The following is a 17,981-nucleotide window of genomic DNA, read 5'->3' on the forward strand; positions in this document are numbered from 1 at the left end:
GATGCCTAAGAAGAATGTGGCAACCTCCCTCAATGACCATCGTCCAGTAGCACTTACATCCACTCTGATGAAGTGCTTTGAGAGTTTGGTGATGAAACATATCAACTCCTGCCATAGAAGTGACTTGGATCCACTCCAATTTTCCAACCAGCACAACAGGTTTACAGCATGTGCTATTTCACTGGCTCTTCACTCAGCCCTGAAACATTTGGACAGCAAAGATGCATACATCAGGATGCTCTTTATTGACTACAACTTGGCATTCAATACCATCGTGTTATGATCCGGTCCGGAGCCCGCATTCCGAGTCTTGATCTAGTCCGCGGACTCCGGGTCTTGTAGCCGTTCCTCCTTTCACCTTTAAGCCCAAATAGGATCATCTTGGCTTAAGGAGGTGCACCTGAGACCTATCAGCTTGCAGTTGTATATAAGGGGCTCTGGGACAGAGTCTAGTTGGGGGAGTTGTCCTGTCTGGTTTGCCTTGTTTGTGCTGCTTGCCTGGCTATCCTGTTTTGACCTTGGCTTGGAGTACCCACTGTTAATCATCTAGTTCTGTAAGTCTGTTCTTGTAGTCACCCTGGACTGAGCTCCCTTCTGATCCCTTGCCTCTGTGGGTAAGCAGGCTGGACTGCTGTTGCCTGGTGGGAGGACTCTGACCCTTTCCTACCTCTCTTCTGACAGGTTGTGCCCTGCAACCTGCCCAGGTGCTCTGTGTCTTGCCCAGGCCCCTGTGTTCCTGCCTGGGAGGCTGGGCCCTGCCCAGGAGCTCAGTGTCTTGCCCAGGTCCCTGTGTTCCAGCCTGGGAGGTGGCCCTGCCCAGGAGCTATGCAGTCTGCCCTGAGGACTCTGAACCTTTCCTACCCCTTGCTTCTGATGGGTTGTGCCCTGCCCAGAAGTAATGTGGCATGCCCAGGGGGCTATCCTTCCAGCATTCCTTGTCCCATAGACCCATCCTTTAGCCTAGCCAAGGTGCTGCCTTCGCCATGAACTTTCTGAACCCCAGGATCACCTTTGCATGCCACGGTCTCCCCATCTTGTTCTATCCTTTAGTTGTTCCTGTCCTGCCCCTAGTACTTCAGTGCCTGCGTTCTGCATTTGGGTCCAGTCTCCACGTCCCCTTGTGACACATCGTCCTCTCAAACTAATTAAGTAAGCTTCTAGAGCTTGGGCTGAATACCTCCTTGTGCAATTGGATCCTTGATTTCCTCACTTGCAGACACCTGTCAGTTCAGAGTGGGACAACATCTCCTCCACAATCTCCATCAGCACAGGAGCACCACAAGGATGTGCTGAGCTACCTGCTCTATTTGCTTTGTACTTAAGAGTGTGAGGCTTAAGCACAGCTTCAATGCAATATGTACAGTGCCTAAAAGAAGTATTCCCCCTGGAAGATTTCATGTTTTATTGTTTTATAACATTGAATCTCAGTGGATTTAATTTGGCTTTTTTGACACTGATCAACAGAAAAAGACTATTTTGTGTCAAATTGAAAGCAGATCTCTATAAAGGAATCTAAATTAATTACAAATATAAACCACAAAATAATTGAGTACAGAAGTAGGGATAGCATGACTAATGCAGAACACCACTAGTCACTGGCAGGCAACCAGAAAATGATCCTTTTATTCCCACTCTGCCTCCCACCAATTAGCCAATGCTCTAACCATGTTCATAACTTTCCTGTAAAACCATGGACTCTTAAATTGGTAAGCAGCCTCATGTATGGCATCTTGTCAAAGGCCTTCTGAAACTCCAATATACATTGTCCACTGCATCCCCTTTATCTATCCTTGCTTGACATTTCCTCAAAGAATCCTTTCATATTACACACAAAATTATCACTAGTGCAGCCAATTGGTTTTAGAAGTCACATAATTAGTTAAATGTAGATAACCCATGTGAAGTCAAGGTGTTTCAATTGATTGTAGTAAAAATACACCTGTATCTGTAAGGCTCAACTGCTGTTGAGTCAGTATCCTGGCAAAAAAATACACAATGAAGACAAAAGAACACTCCAAGCAACTCTGTAAAAAGGCTATTGAAAAGCACAAGTCAGGAGATAGATACAAGAAATTTTCCAAGTCACTGAATATCCCTTGGAGTACAGTTAAGTTAATCATCAAGAAATGGAAAGAATGTGGCACAGCTGTAAATCTACCTAGAGCAGGTTGTCTTCAAAAACTGAGTGACTGTGTAAGAAGGGGACTAATGAGGGATGCCATCAAGAGACCTATGACAACTCTGGTTACAAGCTTCAGTGGCTGAGATGGGAGAGACTACGCTTACAACAACTGTTGCCCAGTGTTTCACCAGTCAGCTTTATGAGAGAGTGGCAAAGAGAAAACTCGCATGAAATCTCCGCTAGAGTTTACCAGAAGGCCTATGGGAGAATTGCTGGAAGAAGGTTCTGTGGTCTGATAAAACCAAAGTTGAGCTTTTTGGCCATCAGACTAAAGACTAGGTTTGACATAAGTTAAACTCCACAGGTCATCAAAATCATGCATCCCTACTGTGAAGCATGGTGGTGGCTGCATCATGCTGTGGGGATGCTTCACTGCAGCAGGCCCTGGAAGGCTTGTGAAGGTAGAGGATAAAATGAATGCAGCAAAATGACAGGGAAATCCTGGGGGAAAACCTGGTCAAGAGAACTGTGACTTGGGAGAAGATTTGTTTTCCAGCATGACAATGACCCCAAGCATAAAACCAAAGCTACAATAAAGTTAATGTTCTGGAGTGGCCAAGTCACAGTCCAGACCTCAATCCAACTGAGAATTTGTGGCTGAACTTGAAAAGGGCTGTCCACTCACAATCCCCATGCAATCTGGCAGAGCTTGAGCAATTTTGTGAAGAAGAATGGGGAAAAATTGCAGTGTCCAGATCCACAAAGCTGATAGAGTCCTATCCACAGACACTCAAGGCTGTAATTGCCACCAAAGGTGCATCTATTAAATACTGACTTGAAGGGGGTGTAACCATCCAATCAATTATCTTGTGTTTATAATTATAATAAATTTAGACCAATTTGTAAAAATTTGTTTCACTTTGACATTAAAGAGTCTTTTCTGATGATGAGTGGGATAAAAACCAAATTAAATCCAGTCTGATTCAATGTTGTAAAACAATAAAACAGGAAAAATTCAAAGGGGGGGAAGAAATAATTTTTATCAGCACTCTAAGTTTGCTTACAACACCACTGTCATTGGCTGAATCAATGCTTTTGACAAATCACCATTTAGGAGGGAGATTGAAAATCTTGCCAAATGGTGCCACAACAACAAGCTCTTACTCCTCAAGGCCAAGGAACTGATTATTGACTTCAGGGGGAGGTCCATGAGCCAGTCCTCTTCAGGGCATCAGAACTGGAGAAGGTCATCAATTTTAAATTCCTCAATGTTATAATTTCAGAGGATCTATCCTGGACCCACCATGCAAGTACAATTACGAAGAAAGCACAGCAGTGCCTCTACTTCCTTCGAAGTTTGTTAAGAGTTGGCATGGCATCTAAAATTTTGACAAACTTCTATAGTTGTGTGGTGGAAGGTTTACTGACTGGTTGCATCACAGACTGGCATGGAGATACCAATGTCCTTGAATGGAAGAGCCTACAAAAAGTAGTGGTTACAGCCCAGGCCATCGTGGGTAAAGCCCTCCCCACCATTGAGCTCACCTCCTTTGAGCGCTGTCACAGGAAAGCATCATCCATCATCAAAGATCCTCACCACCCAGGCCATGCTCTCATCTCACTGCTGCCATCAAGGAGAAGGTACAGGAGCCCTAGGACTTGCACCACCAGGTTCAAGAACAGTTATTATCTCTCAACCATCGTGCTCTTGAATCACAGAAGGATAACTTCACTCACCTCACCACTGAACTGTTCCCACAACCGACGGACTTGCTTTATCTCATGTTCTCGATATTTATTGCTTAATTACTTATTGTTTTGTTTTCTCTTTTGTACTTGCAGGGTTTGTTGTTTTTTGCACATTGGTTGTTTGCCTGTTCGGTGGGTGTGATCTTTCATTAGTTCTATTAATCTCCTTGGATTTACTGTGGTTGTGTATGGTGACATATATGTACTTTGATAATTAATTTACTTTGAATTTGGATTTGGATTTTGCCCTTGAAGTTTGGTATCCTGGAGAGGGGGTGCTGCCCCTTGAGTTCAGATTGAACTTCTTGGAAGGGTACAGAAATCAAGGTCAGAGTGAGGGTGAGACACAGACTTGAAATGAAAATCTATGGTCACAGTAGAAAATAATGAAAGCTTCATAAGTTATAGGATCCCATCCTACAAAATTTCTTCTTTGCAACTGATGTGTATAAAACACTTGAGAAACACATTTTTACAAACATTATATAAATGTATGTTTATGTATTGTGCTTATTGGGAAATAAGGCTAACAAAATTAAATTAAACATGCAGACTTCAATGATTTGATGTCATATTAATGATTACATGTCTTAAAATTTCTAATAGTCCTCAGCAGTAATTTTGTAATTTAAATGTGTTACATGAAATGTGGTTGCCTATTAAAGCTTTAACTAAACAATTAACTCCAACAGTGCCAGTCATATTGTAACCCTTTGTCTGAAACCCAAACTAGGATGACAAGTGTTTCAGTCACATTCATTACAACAGTTAAGTGTGGTCAGAGGGTTAAAACAATGCTTTCAATAAAAAGCATTGATATTCCAACTGGCAATTCACAAAACTGTGAAACTGAAGCTGAAGGAAAAGATCTTAAAACATTAATTAGGATATGTGACTAGAACCTTGACTGCTACTTTGACAGAATAATTGCAAAGCCCATTGGGTCAAAATAAACTACTGCTCACTCAGTGATAGACAACTAATTATTTCTGAAACGTAGGTCTACTCTGCAAACACCACTCGTTAGGCAATCTATTTAACAGCTTATTCTAAAATTCGATGCAGCAGATTCCCTAAATACCTAAGCGTAAAAGCCGCAGAATTTCTCTAAGTGCGTGTGACTTAATGTGGAGCAGAGACAGCTGCTTGCTATGAAGCAGAGTGACCTCGTCTGGTCACGGGTCTGCAGAAGAATGACAGAAATAAGGAAACACCTTGTTTTTTTTTCAGTTATTTACACATAATTCTTTGAAGTGTTTTCTGTCAGAAAAGCTTTCACAGAAATAAAATAGGCACAGCAAGAACAGTAAAGAGATTCTCTCCAGGTTTATATTAAACGAGGAGTAAAATTCTTCATCAAGGTGAAATGAGTTTCACACAACAGAAAATTGTCTTCTCAAAGTAGCTGCTAGAATAATGAAGATTTAATAGCATTGCTACAAAATAGTGACAGGTTTCAAATTGTCTATTTCATCTTTCAGGACTCCCAATTTCTAAACCTAACAACCAACTATATTACTGCCAAGTTAAATTTTAATAGAAACATAAATTTTAAGTTAATAAGAGACTTAATTTCCTTTGCGTTAGAATGAACATTTATTTTTTATAGATTTAAGCAGATTGTTTTTGCTTACTAATTTAACAACGATGCTACATTGCGGTTTCATTTTGTTGAGGTAATTCTTTCATTCGGTTTAGCAGGAAATGGAAGCAGATTTCTTCTGAAACTCAAGCATGCAGTTCTGAAACGTGTGATTCATGTGAATTTGTTAATGGAAATGTAGCCTAGCAGCTACTCATGTTTAGACTTCGGTAATGATCTTATTCTATTCTAGCAGTTACTTACTTGGTGTAATCTTTGAAGTACTTGTTAATTCAGCTGTGGAATTTGCAATATTTCTGATAAAGAATAGCTTAAATTTTGGTCTACAATTGCAGCATGGTACAGTTAGTGCCAACATGACTCACATTATTTCGACTGCTCAACATGTAGTTTCCTCAATTCAAAGGAACCAACCAATAGACCAAATGTATAACATATGACCAAGAATACATTCATTATGCGATTAAATTGGCAAAGGGAAACTAGTTTCAAAGTAGCCATGGGTTTATCTGAGCTGTCATTACAAGCAGGCAAGGCAAAGATGGCTGAGGTGAAACCCACTCTCACAATAGTTAATTTGCCACAAGAGTGTGAACACATCATATATGAGGAGTGAAGCATGCACTCCAACCTGGGTGTGTCAGAAATTAATTAAAGAAGGACATCAAATCAAGTAACATTTAGAAAGCAAATTGCAAGTCATAAACACAAGAGATTCTGGAATTCCAGAGTACACACAAAATGCTGGAGGAACTCAGCAGGTCAAGCAGCATCTACAGCAAGTGATAAAGAGTTGACGTTTTGATCCGAGGCCCTTCATCCGGACTGGAAAGGAAGGAGGAAGAAGCCAGAATCATTGCAAATCATTTTCTTTGTCCCAATCAAGAGATGAAAAGGAGGTGCTCCACTGTCATTGGCATTTGCAGGAGTAACTAGCAAGTTAGCTTGTCAAATCTGGTGACTGCAGTAATGAAGGCAGTACATCAGCCAATAAATTGGCAGTAGATTAACTCATCCTGCACAAAAATCAATCTGCAGGACCATCTTAAATAGGAGACATGGGGCTGGCCAGGTTTGGTATGATAGACCAGTAAACAGCGCTGGTGATTAAGTTTAGTGCAGGAGAGGATATAAGCATTCGAAGTCTGGGTGGTGTAATGTCTATAGAGCATGGAAGGCCAATCATGAAAGGAAAGAGGAAAACCTGAAAGTAACACCTGATTTCAACAATGGATTGGCAAACTTAAATGACGGGTGGCCAACACTGTAAACAGCCTTCTCTACTGTCTGAGCACAAGAAACAACCGTACAAAGTCAGTTTTTCTTTTCCTTGTCAACCACTCACAACTGTTGTCCTTGTATCCACCGAATTTGAACACTACCTCATCAGCAATCACCCTTGCTTCTTCCTGCATGGACTTTCACCATGCAAATCTAAGCTCACCTCACTGATGACTTCTTAGTTGAATCTCTTCATTCAGATTTCAAGTTGACTATTGAATCTCACCATTATACGTACAACATCCGTTTTGACTATGCTTATTCAAGGGTTCATTTTATTGTCAAAGTATGCATGTACAACACAACTCTGATATCTGTCTACTCTAGACAGCCATTAAATTCAGGTGCTGATGAAAGGAAAGACATCAGTTCCCTTAGGTTTCAAAGTTCAAGTTATATTTATTATCAAAGTATGTACAGTACATGCAACCTCGAGACTCATCTCCTTACAGGCAGCTACAAAACTACAAAACTCCACTGAACTCTTTTTTAAAAAATTGTCAAACACCCAATGTGTAAAAAAATGGAACAAATTGTGCAAACAATAGAAGTAAGCAAATAACATTCAGAACTAAAGTTCACAAAAATGAGTCCACAGCCACTAAGCTGGTCATCACTGCAGCCACTTCAAGAGGCCGTCACTCGCAGACCACAGCCTCAGTTCAGCGTGGAGACAAGTAAACCACGTAGAGCAGCGAGCTCAGCCAGCTGGTCCCTCACCTCCGAACCTGACACCCCGATCTTTTCAATCTGGACCGGCACTTAAATCGTCCAAACCTTGGGTAACTCTCTGCTCTCAGACCCAGGTTCCATTTCTTTTACAACACACACAAAATGCTGGAAACTCTCAGCAGGCCAGGCAGCATCTATGGAAGAGAGTAAACAGCACACTTGTTCTGCTTGCAAGGATAAGTCCCTGTATATTGGTGAGACCTGACGTAGATTGGGAGACCGCTTCGCGAGCACCTACACTCCATCCGTCAGAAAAAAGCAGGATCTCCCAGTGGCCAACCATGTTAATTCCACTTCCCATTCCCATTCTGACATGTCAATCCATGGCCTTCTCTACTGTTGTGATGAGGCCACACTTAGATTGGATGAGCAACGCCTTATATTCCCTCTGGGAAGCCTCCAACCTGATGGCACAAACGTCAATTTCTCAAACTTCCAGTAATTCCCCCCCTACACCATTCCTCATTCCCATTTCCCTCTCTCACCTTATCTCCTTACCTGCCCATCATCTTCCTCTGGTGTTTCTCCCCCTTCCCTTTCTTCCATGGCCTTCTGTCCCCTCTTATCAGGTTCCCACTTCTCCAGCCCTTTATCTCATTCACCATTCAACTTCCCAGCTCTTTACTTCACCCCTCCCCCTCTCCTGGTGTCACCTATCACCTACTACCTTGTATTTCTTCCTCCCCTCCCCCCTCCACCTTCTTTCTCTGACCTCATCTTTTTAACGCACAGGATCAAAAATAGCTGCAGAGGGTTATAAACTCAACAAGCTCGATCATGGACACTAGCTTCCTCACTATCATGGACATTTTCAAAAGGTGATGCCTCAAGAAGGTGGCACCTATCATTAAGGACCCTTACCATCCACAATATGCCACCTTCATATCACTTCCATCGAGGAGGAGGTACACGGACCTGAAGACACACACTATATGGTTCAGAGCTTCTTCATCTGAATGGACAATGAACCCTTGAACACTACTTCATGATTTACCCTGTTTTCACAATACTTATCTATTTTTTATTTCCTATTGTAACCTTGAGTATCTTTTTATGTATTGCATTGTACTGCAGCCACAAAACAACACATTTCACGGCATGTGTCAGTGATAAAATAATCAAATTTTGCTTCACAACTAAGCTCTACATCCAAATCCTTCATTTGCTCTCCTTTGCTGATGTCTTTGACTAAGCTTCAAACTTGCATGAGTACAAAATCCTCAAGTTCACTCCTGATGCCAACTATAAAAAGATAAACTTCACTGTAATCCACCATATTTACTTTACAGATCTTCTGTCTCAATACTCGTCTATGTTCAATCCAATTGGTTAATTCTCATGTTCTATGTAGTTTATCAATTGGACACCATGGTAGCGTGGCAGTTTAATGCAAAGCTATTACAACTCAGGGCATTCCGGAGTTCAGAGTTCAATTCCGGCACCATCTCTAAGGAGTATGTACGTCCTCTGCATGGATTTTCTCCAGGTTCCCCACGGTCTAAAGACACATGGGGTAGGTAAATTGTCCCGTGATTAGGTTAGGGTTAATTGGTGTTTGTCAGGGGTTGCTGAAGTATATAAATGTTTAAGTGTGTGAAAAAATATATATACACATATTTTATATATATACACACACACATACACACAACTAACCAACTGCTTACTATGATTACTGTTGACTATAATATACACATGATGGTTTAACATGGCTCTACTGGTTATACAAAGTATTATTCTGGAAGCTTCCTTGTTCTGCATTAAGTGACTAAGTGTTTTTTTTCATTGGTTAATTTGGACTGCAGTACTAAATCAGTACTTTCTAATTGATTAATTATTATCTATAGATTTGAATGGAATTTTTTTTATCTCTGTAGGTATAACATAGCTAAACACAAAACAGCACCATCTTAATTTTCTCTAATCTTAGCTCTTCCTTCCACTGAATGTTTTAATTTCTTTTTGTTCTATCAACTCTTAATAAAACTTGTTGTGAAGCAACAAGTTTTGTGCCTCTTTCCTGACTTACACAAAAACCTTGGATTTAAACATCTGAATCCATCATCTACAAAATCTTTCTTTTTGTGTATTTTCTGCACACTTTAATCTTCTTTACAAACTTAAATGGAAATTCTTCCACTGAAACTTACTGCCCTTACTACTGGTGCAGCTGGTCAGGACTGTGTGTTTGTCAGTTGCTCTGCGGGGAACTAACAAAGACAATATTGATTCCTAAATGTTGCTACTTATCCAAACATTTTACTGTAAAACAAATATAGCTTTTTAGATGAAAGGCAAATAAGCTTAATTTTTGGCTTTTAGAGGCTTGATTCTGAGAAACTATTCTTTAAATGTAGTCAGAATCACGGGTTAAAAAACCAGATGTGGCAACTTCAACATTAACTGTCAATCAAAAGAAAGCAGCATACCAGTGCTAAACGAGAGAACCAATGTCTCACAGCATCAGATACCTGGCCGGATATGGGCCCACTGTGTCAAGTTTGCACGTACTCTGTGAACATGTGGGTTTCTTTCAAATACTTTGGTTTTTTCCCACTTTGCAGTACATGCAATTTGGTGGTTGATTGGTCAATGTAAATTGCCCGCAGTTTGTAGGTGAGTGGTAAAATCTGGGTTGATGAGTATGTGTAAGTGTAAATGGGTGCTTGATGGTCAGTGTGGATTCAGTGGACCGAAGAGTTTGCTTCTCCAGTTTCAAGTTCAAATTTAATTGTCATTCGACCATACACAAAAGTAATGAAACAGCGTTCCTTTGGGGCACAGGAGCAAAACAGAGAGCTAACAGTCACACATAGCACAAGACCATATAGCACACATAATTATGATAACAATAAAACATACAGTCACAAATTAAATATTAATATACCCCATGTCCCTGGGTGCCATGGCCTGTAGATTGATGGTGCATAGGATGATTGTCCTGGAGCCACATTCCTGCAAGAACAAGTACGCACCAGTTCCTCATCATGCACCAGTGCAGCTGCGGATGAAAGTAATCCAGCTCGTCTTCCCAGGAGTGAACACTGGAAGGCAGCACTGACAGGAGCCAGACCACAATACAGCCTGGAAACCTGCTGAGCCACACTGCCTCTGGCATCTCCTCCCCTGCAGCAGACAAGCCTGCGGCAGGAGGCCCTGGCCCACACAACAACCAGGACTGAGCAGCCATCCTAGCCAATGAACTAGTGAAGTAGACTTGCAGTATTCTACATTACGTATCTTCGGGTTTAAGATGGCAGTGGTGAATCTCAGCGAGTTCTGGCTGGTGGCCAACGAAACAAAGAAAACAATTAAATATTTTGCCAATCACTCTTTTTCTGGTAAACGATCATTGCAAATAATAGCCTACAACTTCCCTTTGGACTTGGAGGCAATTCAGTGAAGCAGAACTGAAGCAAGTCGAGGCAGTGGGCCCATTGCCAGGAGTGGGGAAGACCTGAGGCACGATCAGTTTAAGCGCCGGGCCAAATTGAAAAGGTTGAGTGCAGGCCAAATCGAGGCAGCAGGGACCAGGCCCCAGAGCATATCAAAGCGACAAAACCCGATGTTTGGACAACAATTTACGCGCCAGGCCAAATAAGAGAGGTTGGGCACAGGCCGAATATAAACAGCGGGGTCCAGGCCCCAGAGTGTATCGAAGCAACAAAGCCTGATGTTTGGGACAAGGCATCGCGCTATGGGGATGAGGGCCAGGTCAGTTCCGTGAAGTTGACTCGGCTCTGTGCTGATCTCAGGGTCTGTGGACGGACTCTCTTTGTAGACAGTTCAGAACACTATCTGCTTGTGTTTATTGTTTGCATGATTTAGTTTTTTCTTCCTCTGCACGTTGGAAGTTCGACAGTCTTGTTTTTTTAAAAAATAGGTCCTTTTGGGGGTTTCTTTGTTTTGTGCCTACCTGTAAGGAGGTGAATCTCAAGCTTGTATAATGTATACATACTTCGATGATAAATGTACCTTGAACTTTGTACCAATGTCCAACAGGTCTTGCGATCACAAGAGAAAAGCTCAGGACAATTACTTGCGTCGTTTGCTAGACAGCGCACCGCCTCCGACGCCTCTCTCCTTGGGTCACTGAAGTAGGCAGCAGGGTTCACAACAAGTCCAGCTTCACTGCTATCAAGCAACTCACTGGTGGGGGAGGCCTGCAGAACTTGATGTCCTTAATATCCAGCAGGGTCTTACAGTCACATAAAGTTCACCTTTGTTTGGAGCCAGAGAGGCCACTGCGACTGAACGCGTTGCCACCTTACGGGACATCTCTGAGTCTAATACATTCAGTTTGTGCCACGGATGGAGTGCTGCACCGAAAGGGATGCCACCCGTGGAATGAGATTTCAAACAGGTCAAGACAATCAGCAAGTCAGAGATCTATGGCAGGGAATAAACAGCTGACCTTTCAGGCGAAGCCCATTCATCAGGACTGGGAAGGAAGGCAGAATATGAAGGTGGGGGGGGGGGTGTTGGGAAGGAGTACAAGCTAGCAGGTGATAGAGCAGGTGAGGGGGGATGAAATAAGAAGCTGGGAGGGGGATTTCTGTTCAATGCTTTCCCCCAACCAATATTCCTAAAACAGGTTATCACTCCTTCCCTATCAGTCATAGCTTGAACCAAGGAAATTGGGTGCCTACTTTTCCATATTAGATTAGATTAGGTTCAACTTTATTGTCATTGTGCTCAGTACAGATACAAAACCAATGAAATGCAATTAGCATCTAACCAGAAGTGCAAAAGAATAGTGTTACTTACAAAATAACTGCAAATAAAAAGCAAGTGATACAGCACACAAATATAAAAGTACTGAGACAGTACAATATGGGTCCAATACTGCTTAGCACTGGGATGTGAGGTTCAGCAGGGTCACAGCCTCAGGGAAGAAGCTCTTCCTGAGCCTGCTGATGTGGGAGCGGAGGCTCCTGTAGCACCCACCAGATGGGAGGAGAGTAAAAAGTCCATGGTTAGGGTGAGATGCATCCTTGATAATGCTTTTCGCCCTGCCCTGGCAGCGTTTATGGTAGATGTTCTTAATGGTGGGCAATTGGGTGCCGATAATCTGCTGGGCAGTTATCACCACCCACTGGAGTGCTTTGCAGTCCGATATGGGACAATTGCCATACCACACTGAGATGCAGTTGGTGAGTATGCTCCCAATGATACAGCGGTAAAAGTCCGTCAGTATCCTAGGACAGAGGTGAGCTTTCTTGATGATCCGCAGGACAAAAAGGTGCTTTTGCACCTTTTTGTTCAGGTTGGAGGAGTTCAGGGACCAGGTGAGATCATCGGAAATCTGGACACCATGGAATTTGAAGCTTGATACGCGCTCCACTACAGCTCCATTGATGTAGATGGGGACATGAGTGTGGCTCCTAGCACGCCTGAAGTCCACAATAATCTCCTTGGTCTTCTGGGTGTTAAGGGCCAGGTTGCTATCGGCACACCACACAGCCAGTGTATCACAACAGTGTCTACAGATCCATATAGAAGTATTCAGCCTCCAACCCTTTAATTTCTATTTGTGAATCACATGCTCCTTTTTTCACAGTACAGCCCCAGAACACAGAGAAAATTGTAAAGCATGAAAAACTTGAAATTCAAAAATTGAAATGTCGGCAGTTCAAAAGTATTCATCCCCCTTTTCTCAGTACGGAGTTGAACCACCTCTTGCAGCTATTGCAGCCAATAGACTTTTAGGATAAGTCTCTATTAGCTTTGCACAATGTGATTAAGCAAGGTTTGCCCATTCCTTCTTGCAAAATTGTCATCGCTCTGCCAGGGATAGTTGGGGAGACACAGTGGACAGCAATCTTGAAGTTTTGCCAGAGATGTTCAATCGGGTTAAGGTCAGGACTCTGACGGGGTCACCCAAGGACATCAATTTTCTTCATTTGAAACCACTCCATGATTGCTCTGGCAGTGTGCTTTGGGTTGTTGTCCTGCTGAAAGACAAACTTCCTCCACAGCTTAAGCTTTCTGGCAGGGGATAGCAGGTTTTTATCCAGGATTTCTCTGTATTCAGCAGCATTCATCTTTCCATCAATCCTGACCAGATTTCCAGTGCCTGCTGCTGAAAAGCATCACCAAAGCATGATGTTACCTCCACCATACCTTACAGTAGAGATGGTGTCATTTTGTTGATGTGCAGTACAGCAGAACAAAGGTAGAGTGTTCCCATGAAACCTTTCTTAAGCTGAAATGGCGTAAAGCAAAGAACCATTAACTTATATGGGAAAAATTTTCATAAAAGTGAAAATCCTCTTTGTAATGCGAAAACAGGTTACTAATGTCGGTCTTATGTAAAAGCGAAGTGGCGTAAAGCGAACATTCATAAAGCGGGGGACACCTGTATTAGATTTATGCTGCACGTACCATTTAGTGTTGAGGCCAACATTTCCACTTCAGTCTCATCTGACCACAAGACCTTCTTCCACATCTTTAAAGTATCTTCTAAGTTAGTGGTCACCAACCTTTTTAAGCCCAAGATCCCCTACCTTGGCCTTAGTGAACGGCAAGATCGACCCCAAATCGATCAGTCACACTCATGCGCACTGGGCAGAAAAGACTGGAAGTAAAACCCCGCAACCCAGAAGTAGAAATAATGTATGTACACCAGAGGTCACAACCCTTTTTTTTGCATCACGGACAGGTTTAATATTGACAATATTCTTGCGGACCGGCCAACGGGGGGGGGGGGGGGGGGGGGTTGTTAAACACGACCGGAATACAGCGATACTCGAATCAGGTTCCTTATATCCAGTCTATTCCGCAATTTAATTTTCGTGGCTATCAGCACTTAGCTTCTGTCCTGCTTGCTCACGTTTTTTCCACTGAAAAAGCTCATCAGGCTTGTCTTTAAGTGCAGGGTGCTTGGACTCAAGTTGCTGAAGCAGTTTTGAGTGCTTCATTGCCTTATTAGACAATCTCCCGCCTGCCCGCCGCCAGACGCCTTGGCCAGGTGCAGCTGTTCCCGTACCAGGGCCGCGGCGGTCACAGTCCGGAGACAGCGACCAACCGAGCGAGGAATGCGACAGGGCGTGTGCCTGCCCTCCTTGTAGGTCAGTAGGATCTATCGGCCAACAAAAGTTTGGCTCGAGGGATGACTTTCAGTAGATCATAGCGAGGTAGCTGCTCTGCTACTTACAAAACCCTAAGCCCGAATTAGGTCATCTGCAAATATTTTAGCACTGGGCTCCCCACAAACATTCGGTGTGGTAGACAGGTTAAGAGGCAGATCCATCTGTCCACGCTCCAGGCCAATAGCATCGGCACTTCTCGCCAGCTGCCTGAGGCGGCAGATTACCTGAAGCCAACCAGTGATCCCTGGCGCGAGGGTATCACTGTGTTTAGGGGACTGATGGCCTCGCCTGTGTTCAAGTTCAACAGTGGGCATAACAGGGAATGAGGAAAGGTGCAGCTGACTCATATCCTTTCATATCGCCAAATCATATCGTTTCCTCGTGGCCCAGTGGTTGGGGACCACTGAAGTACACTGTGTAGTGCGTAGTGGGGGAGCTACACACATGCGCACTGGGCAGAAAGAACGGAACTAAAATCCCGCAACCCGGAAACAATCTCTCAACAGTATTTGTGTATTTCTTTTTTTTTCGGGATCGACTAGGAAAGTCTCAAAGATCGACCAGTCGATTGTGATCGACGGGTTGCTGACCACTATTCTAAGTGATGCTTTACAAAGTCTTTAAGGGCAGAGATATGTTTTTTTAGTCAGGGCTTATTCCTTGCCACTGCTTCATAAAAATCCTTTTAGTGCAAGAGAGTCATGAACTTCATCTCCAGTTGCAGCTCACTCAGAAAGACTGTCGACGTCACAATAGCCTCTCTTACAAGTGCCATTCTTCTCCAGGACCAAGGTTGAGATGGGTGGCCTGACCTAGGCAGTGTGACTGTGGTTTCATGTTTTTCTCCACTTTTTCACAATGGACCGCACAGAGCTCCAACATATGTTCAGTGCCTTCGAGACAGTCTTGTACCATTCCCCAGATTTGTGCTTCTCTATTATCGTTCCCCTGTCTTGTCTTGAATGCTCTTTTGTCTTCACTTTGTCAGCTGAAAATCTATCATACTGTGGGACCTTACTTAGAGGGGGGGTATTTACAGTATTCTTATGAATTCATTGAAAACAGGTGATCTTCTAATTTACAACATCAACAAATTGGGTGAGTTGGTTGCACCTGAGAAAGGTTAGCATAGCAATTACAAAGGGGATTCAGACTTTTTTAGGAAATTGTTGACAGGTTTTGGAATTTTTCTCTTGATTTGACATGATACATTATGTTTTTTTATATTAGCTCAGAAAAAACTACTTCAATATATTTTAAATTTAGAAAATGAGACAGTAAAATGTGAAAGTAGTTGTGGGGACTGAATACCTTTACCTAATAGATTACAAAATACTTTGGGATTTTATGATGTTGCAAAGGATTCTGTGTAAAGTATTTTGTTGAAATGGCGATTGACTAGTATTTGACAATTTTTTTAAAATGTCAAAGTTAAAATTAAATTTTGCCACTACCAAGATCTCATCACTTGGACAGTAAGCTGTTTACTGCACCTGTGCTGCGCACTATATACACTTTGAATTATATTTTGTTAACTTACTTGTGGTAATATTTTGTTTTATATGCTGTGTTTTACCATGAGATCTCTATCTTGAGATCTGTTTTCTTGCAGGTGTTTACAACTTAAAAAAGAAATACAATAGAATTTTATGAAAAAAAAATATATAGACAAAGACCAAAATTCAGAAGAAGACAAGTTGTGAGAATAAAAATAACACTGAGAAAATGGGTTGCAAAGAGTCTTTGAAAGTGAGCCTGTAGGCCATAGTCAGTTCAGAGTAGCCAGTTCAGAAGCCTGAACTCTGATTGGTTAAATAATTGGAGTTTTGGTTTGATTACTTGACTTTATTTTGATTATTTCCAGTTTCAGTTATCTGTAATCTGTCCCCATAGCAATCATACAAAGTTCTGAGACAGAGGAAGTCAACGAAACAGAAGAGTATTTTCATTGTGGTAGAGATGTTGAACGCCTGCTGTATTTGGGGCCTCTCTGAAATGGGAGAGTGGTACAAAATGCCTCGGCAAATCTGGAGCATGATTTATCAACAGAACAATGCAGGGAGGCTGTGACTGCAAATTATAAGTAAATCAACATACAAAGCTCTGATATGCAGAACCTTGGAACCTGATTTATGAGAACTAAATAGCAAGAGGCATAATTTTGATCGGGTGGCTGGAATCTGATTTAGCAAAAAGCTGACATAGAGATGGCAGGCTCTTTAAAACCTGGGATTCAATTTATAAGGAATGCATTACGGAACGGGAGAACCAAGATGGTCAGGGTCACAGATTTTTTATTTATGTATTCAATTATATTTTCAAACCTCTCTGTGAACAACACTATGGCAGATGGACTTTGATTATACATATCTACACTGAGAGTCACCTTCACCAATGCTCCTGCAGGCACCATTAAACAGTGAAGCTCTTGATAGTATCATCAGAAGATTACTATTTCCAATGCCAAAAGCATTGCTGTTCATTGCTATGTTCAATCATTTCTCATTTATTTCATGCACGTTCATGGAAGTAATGAGATCCTAGACAAAAATCCCACCGCTTTGTCTTCCCAGGGGTTATCATGGTAGAGGCTGTTTGGAAATCTCCACTGTGTGGTGAATGGGGTTAGATATTCAGAAACCTCTTTCTGGCCACATTCAGTTATACTTGAATCTAGACAGGCACTTGCTTGCAAAGAGAAACAGGGGCACACCTATCACATGTGTGAAATGCTCTTTGGGAAAGGGGCGCTCAAAACTGAAGGCTTCTTAATTAAATACCTCTGCTGAATAGTAGCATTTTAACAGTTCTCCTACTCAAAAAAAGCTCTCATTTAAACTGCCATCCAACTGTGCCAATGTCCGCAAATGATTCATTGAGGAACTTACCGAACCTTTGGTCACAATGAACAAGCTTGCACGGGCAAGGACTGAACTTAATTCAATGTCACAAACAACCACAATGTGATTTAACAGCAAAGCAATTAAGCAGTTCATGCAAATATAACTTCTAAGAAAGATGTAGGAATGCATTCAGCATACGGTAACTTGGAGCTGTATTAGGAGCCTTAGGCAAAAAGAGGCAGGAAACTTACAAAGGTGTGGGGTCAACACTGAGTACAACTTTTATTCAAGCTTTCCTCAGCATTTGCCATGATAAAAATCCCCTCTCCATCGAAATTCAGAAATTCGAAGTCAATCGTATTTCTGCAAAGACAGGACAAGAGTGCATTCACATTTTCACTTACCCGTCAGTCCACATGCCTCAGCTGAGAGAAACGCACTCCAGGATAGCAAGAAGAAAATCCCAGTCTCCAGCATGGGAAACTCGCAGAGTTTGGTAAATTTGGTTAAGTAATCACAGCATGGGTTAAGGAAAAGAACGATAAAGTAAAATAAGCACCATT

General features: G+C 42.2%; 1 protein-coding gene across 3 annotated transcripts in view; it reads right to left on the minus strand.

Moving 5' to 3' along the window:
* LOC140725691 (sodium/hydrogen exchanger 9-like) overlaps positions 1 to 17,981 on the minus strand; it is a 531,897-nt gene that overhangs the window by 321,694 nt on the left and 192,222 nt on the right. For all 3 annotated transcript variants that reach the window (XM_073041518.1, XM_073041520.1, XM_073041519.1), the window contains exon 8: positions 17,823 to 17,928. In XM_073041518.1, coding sequence (XP_072897619.1) covers positions 17,823 to 17,928 — 106 coding nt within the window. The remainder of the gene's footprint in view (positions 1 to 17,822; positions 17,929 to 17,981) is intronic.

This window comes from Hemitrygon akajei, chromosome 3 (genome assembly GCF_048418815.1).
Source record: "Hemitrygon akajei chromosome 3, sHemAka1.3, whole genome shotgun sequence".
Taxonomy (NCBI): Eukaryota; Metazoa; Chordata; class Chondrichthyes; order Myliobatiformes; family Dasyatidae; genus Hemitrygon; species Hemitrygon akajei.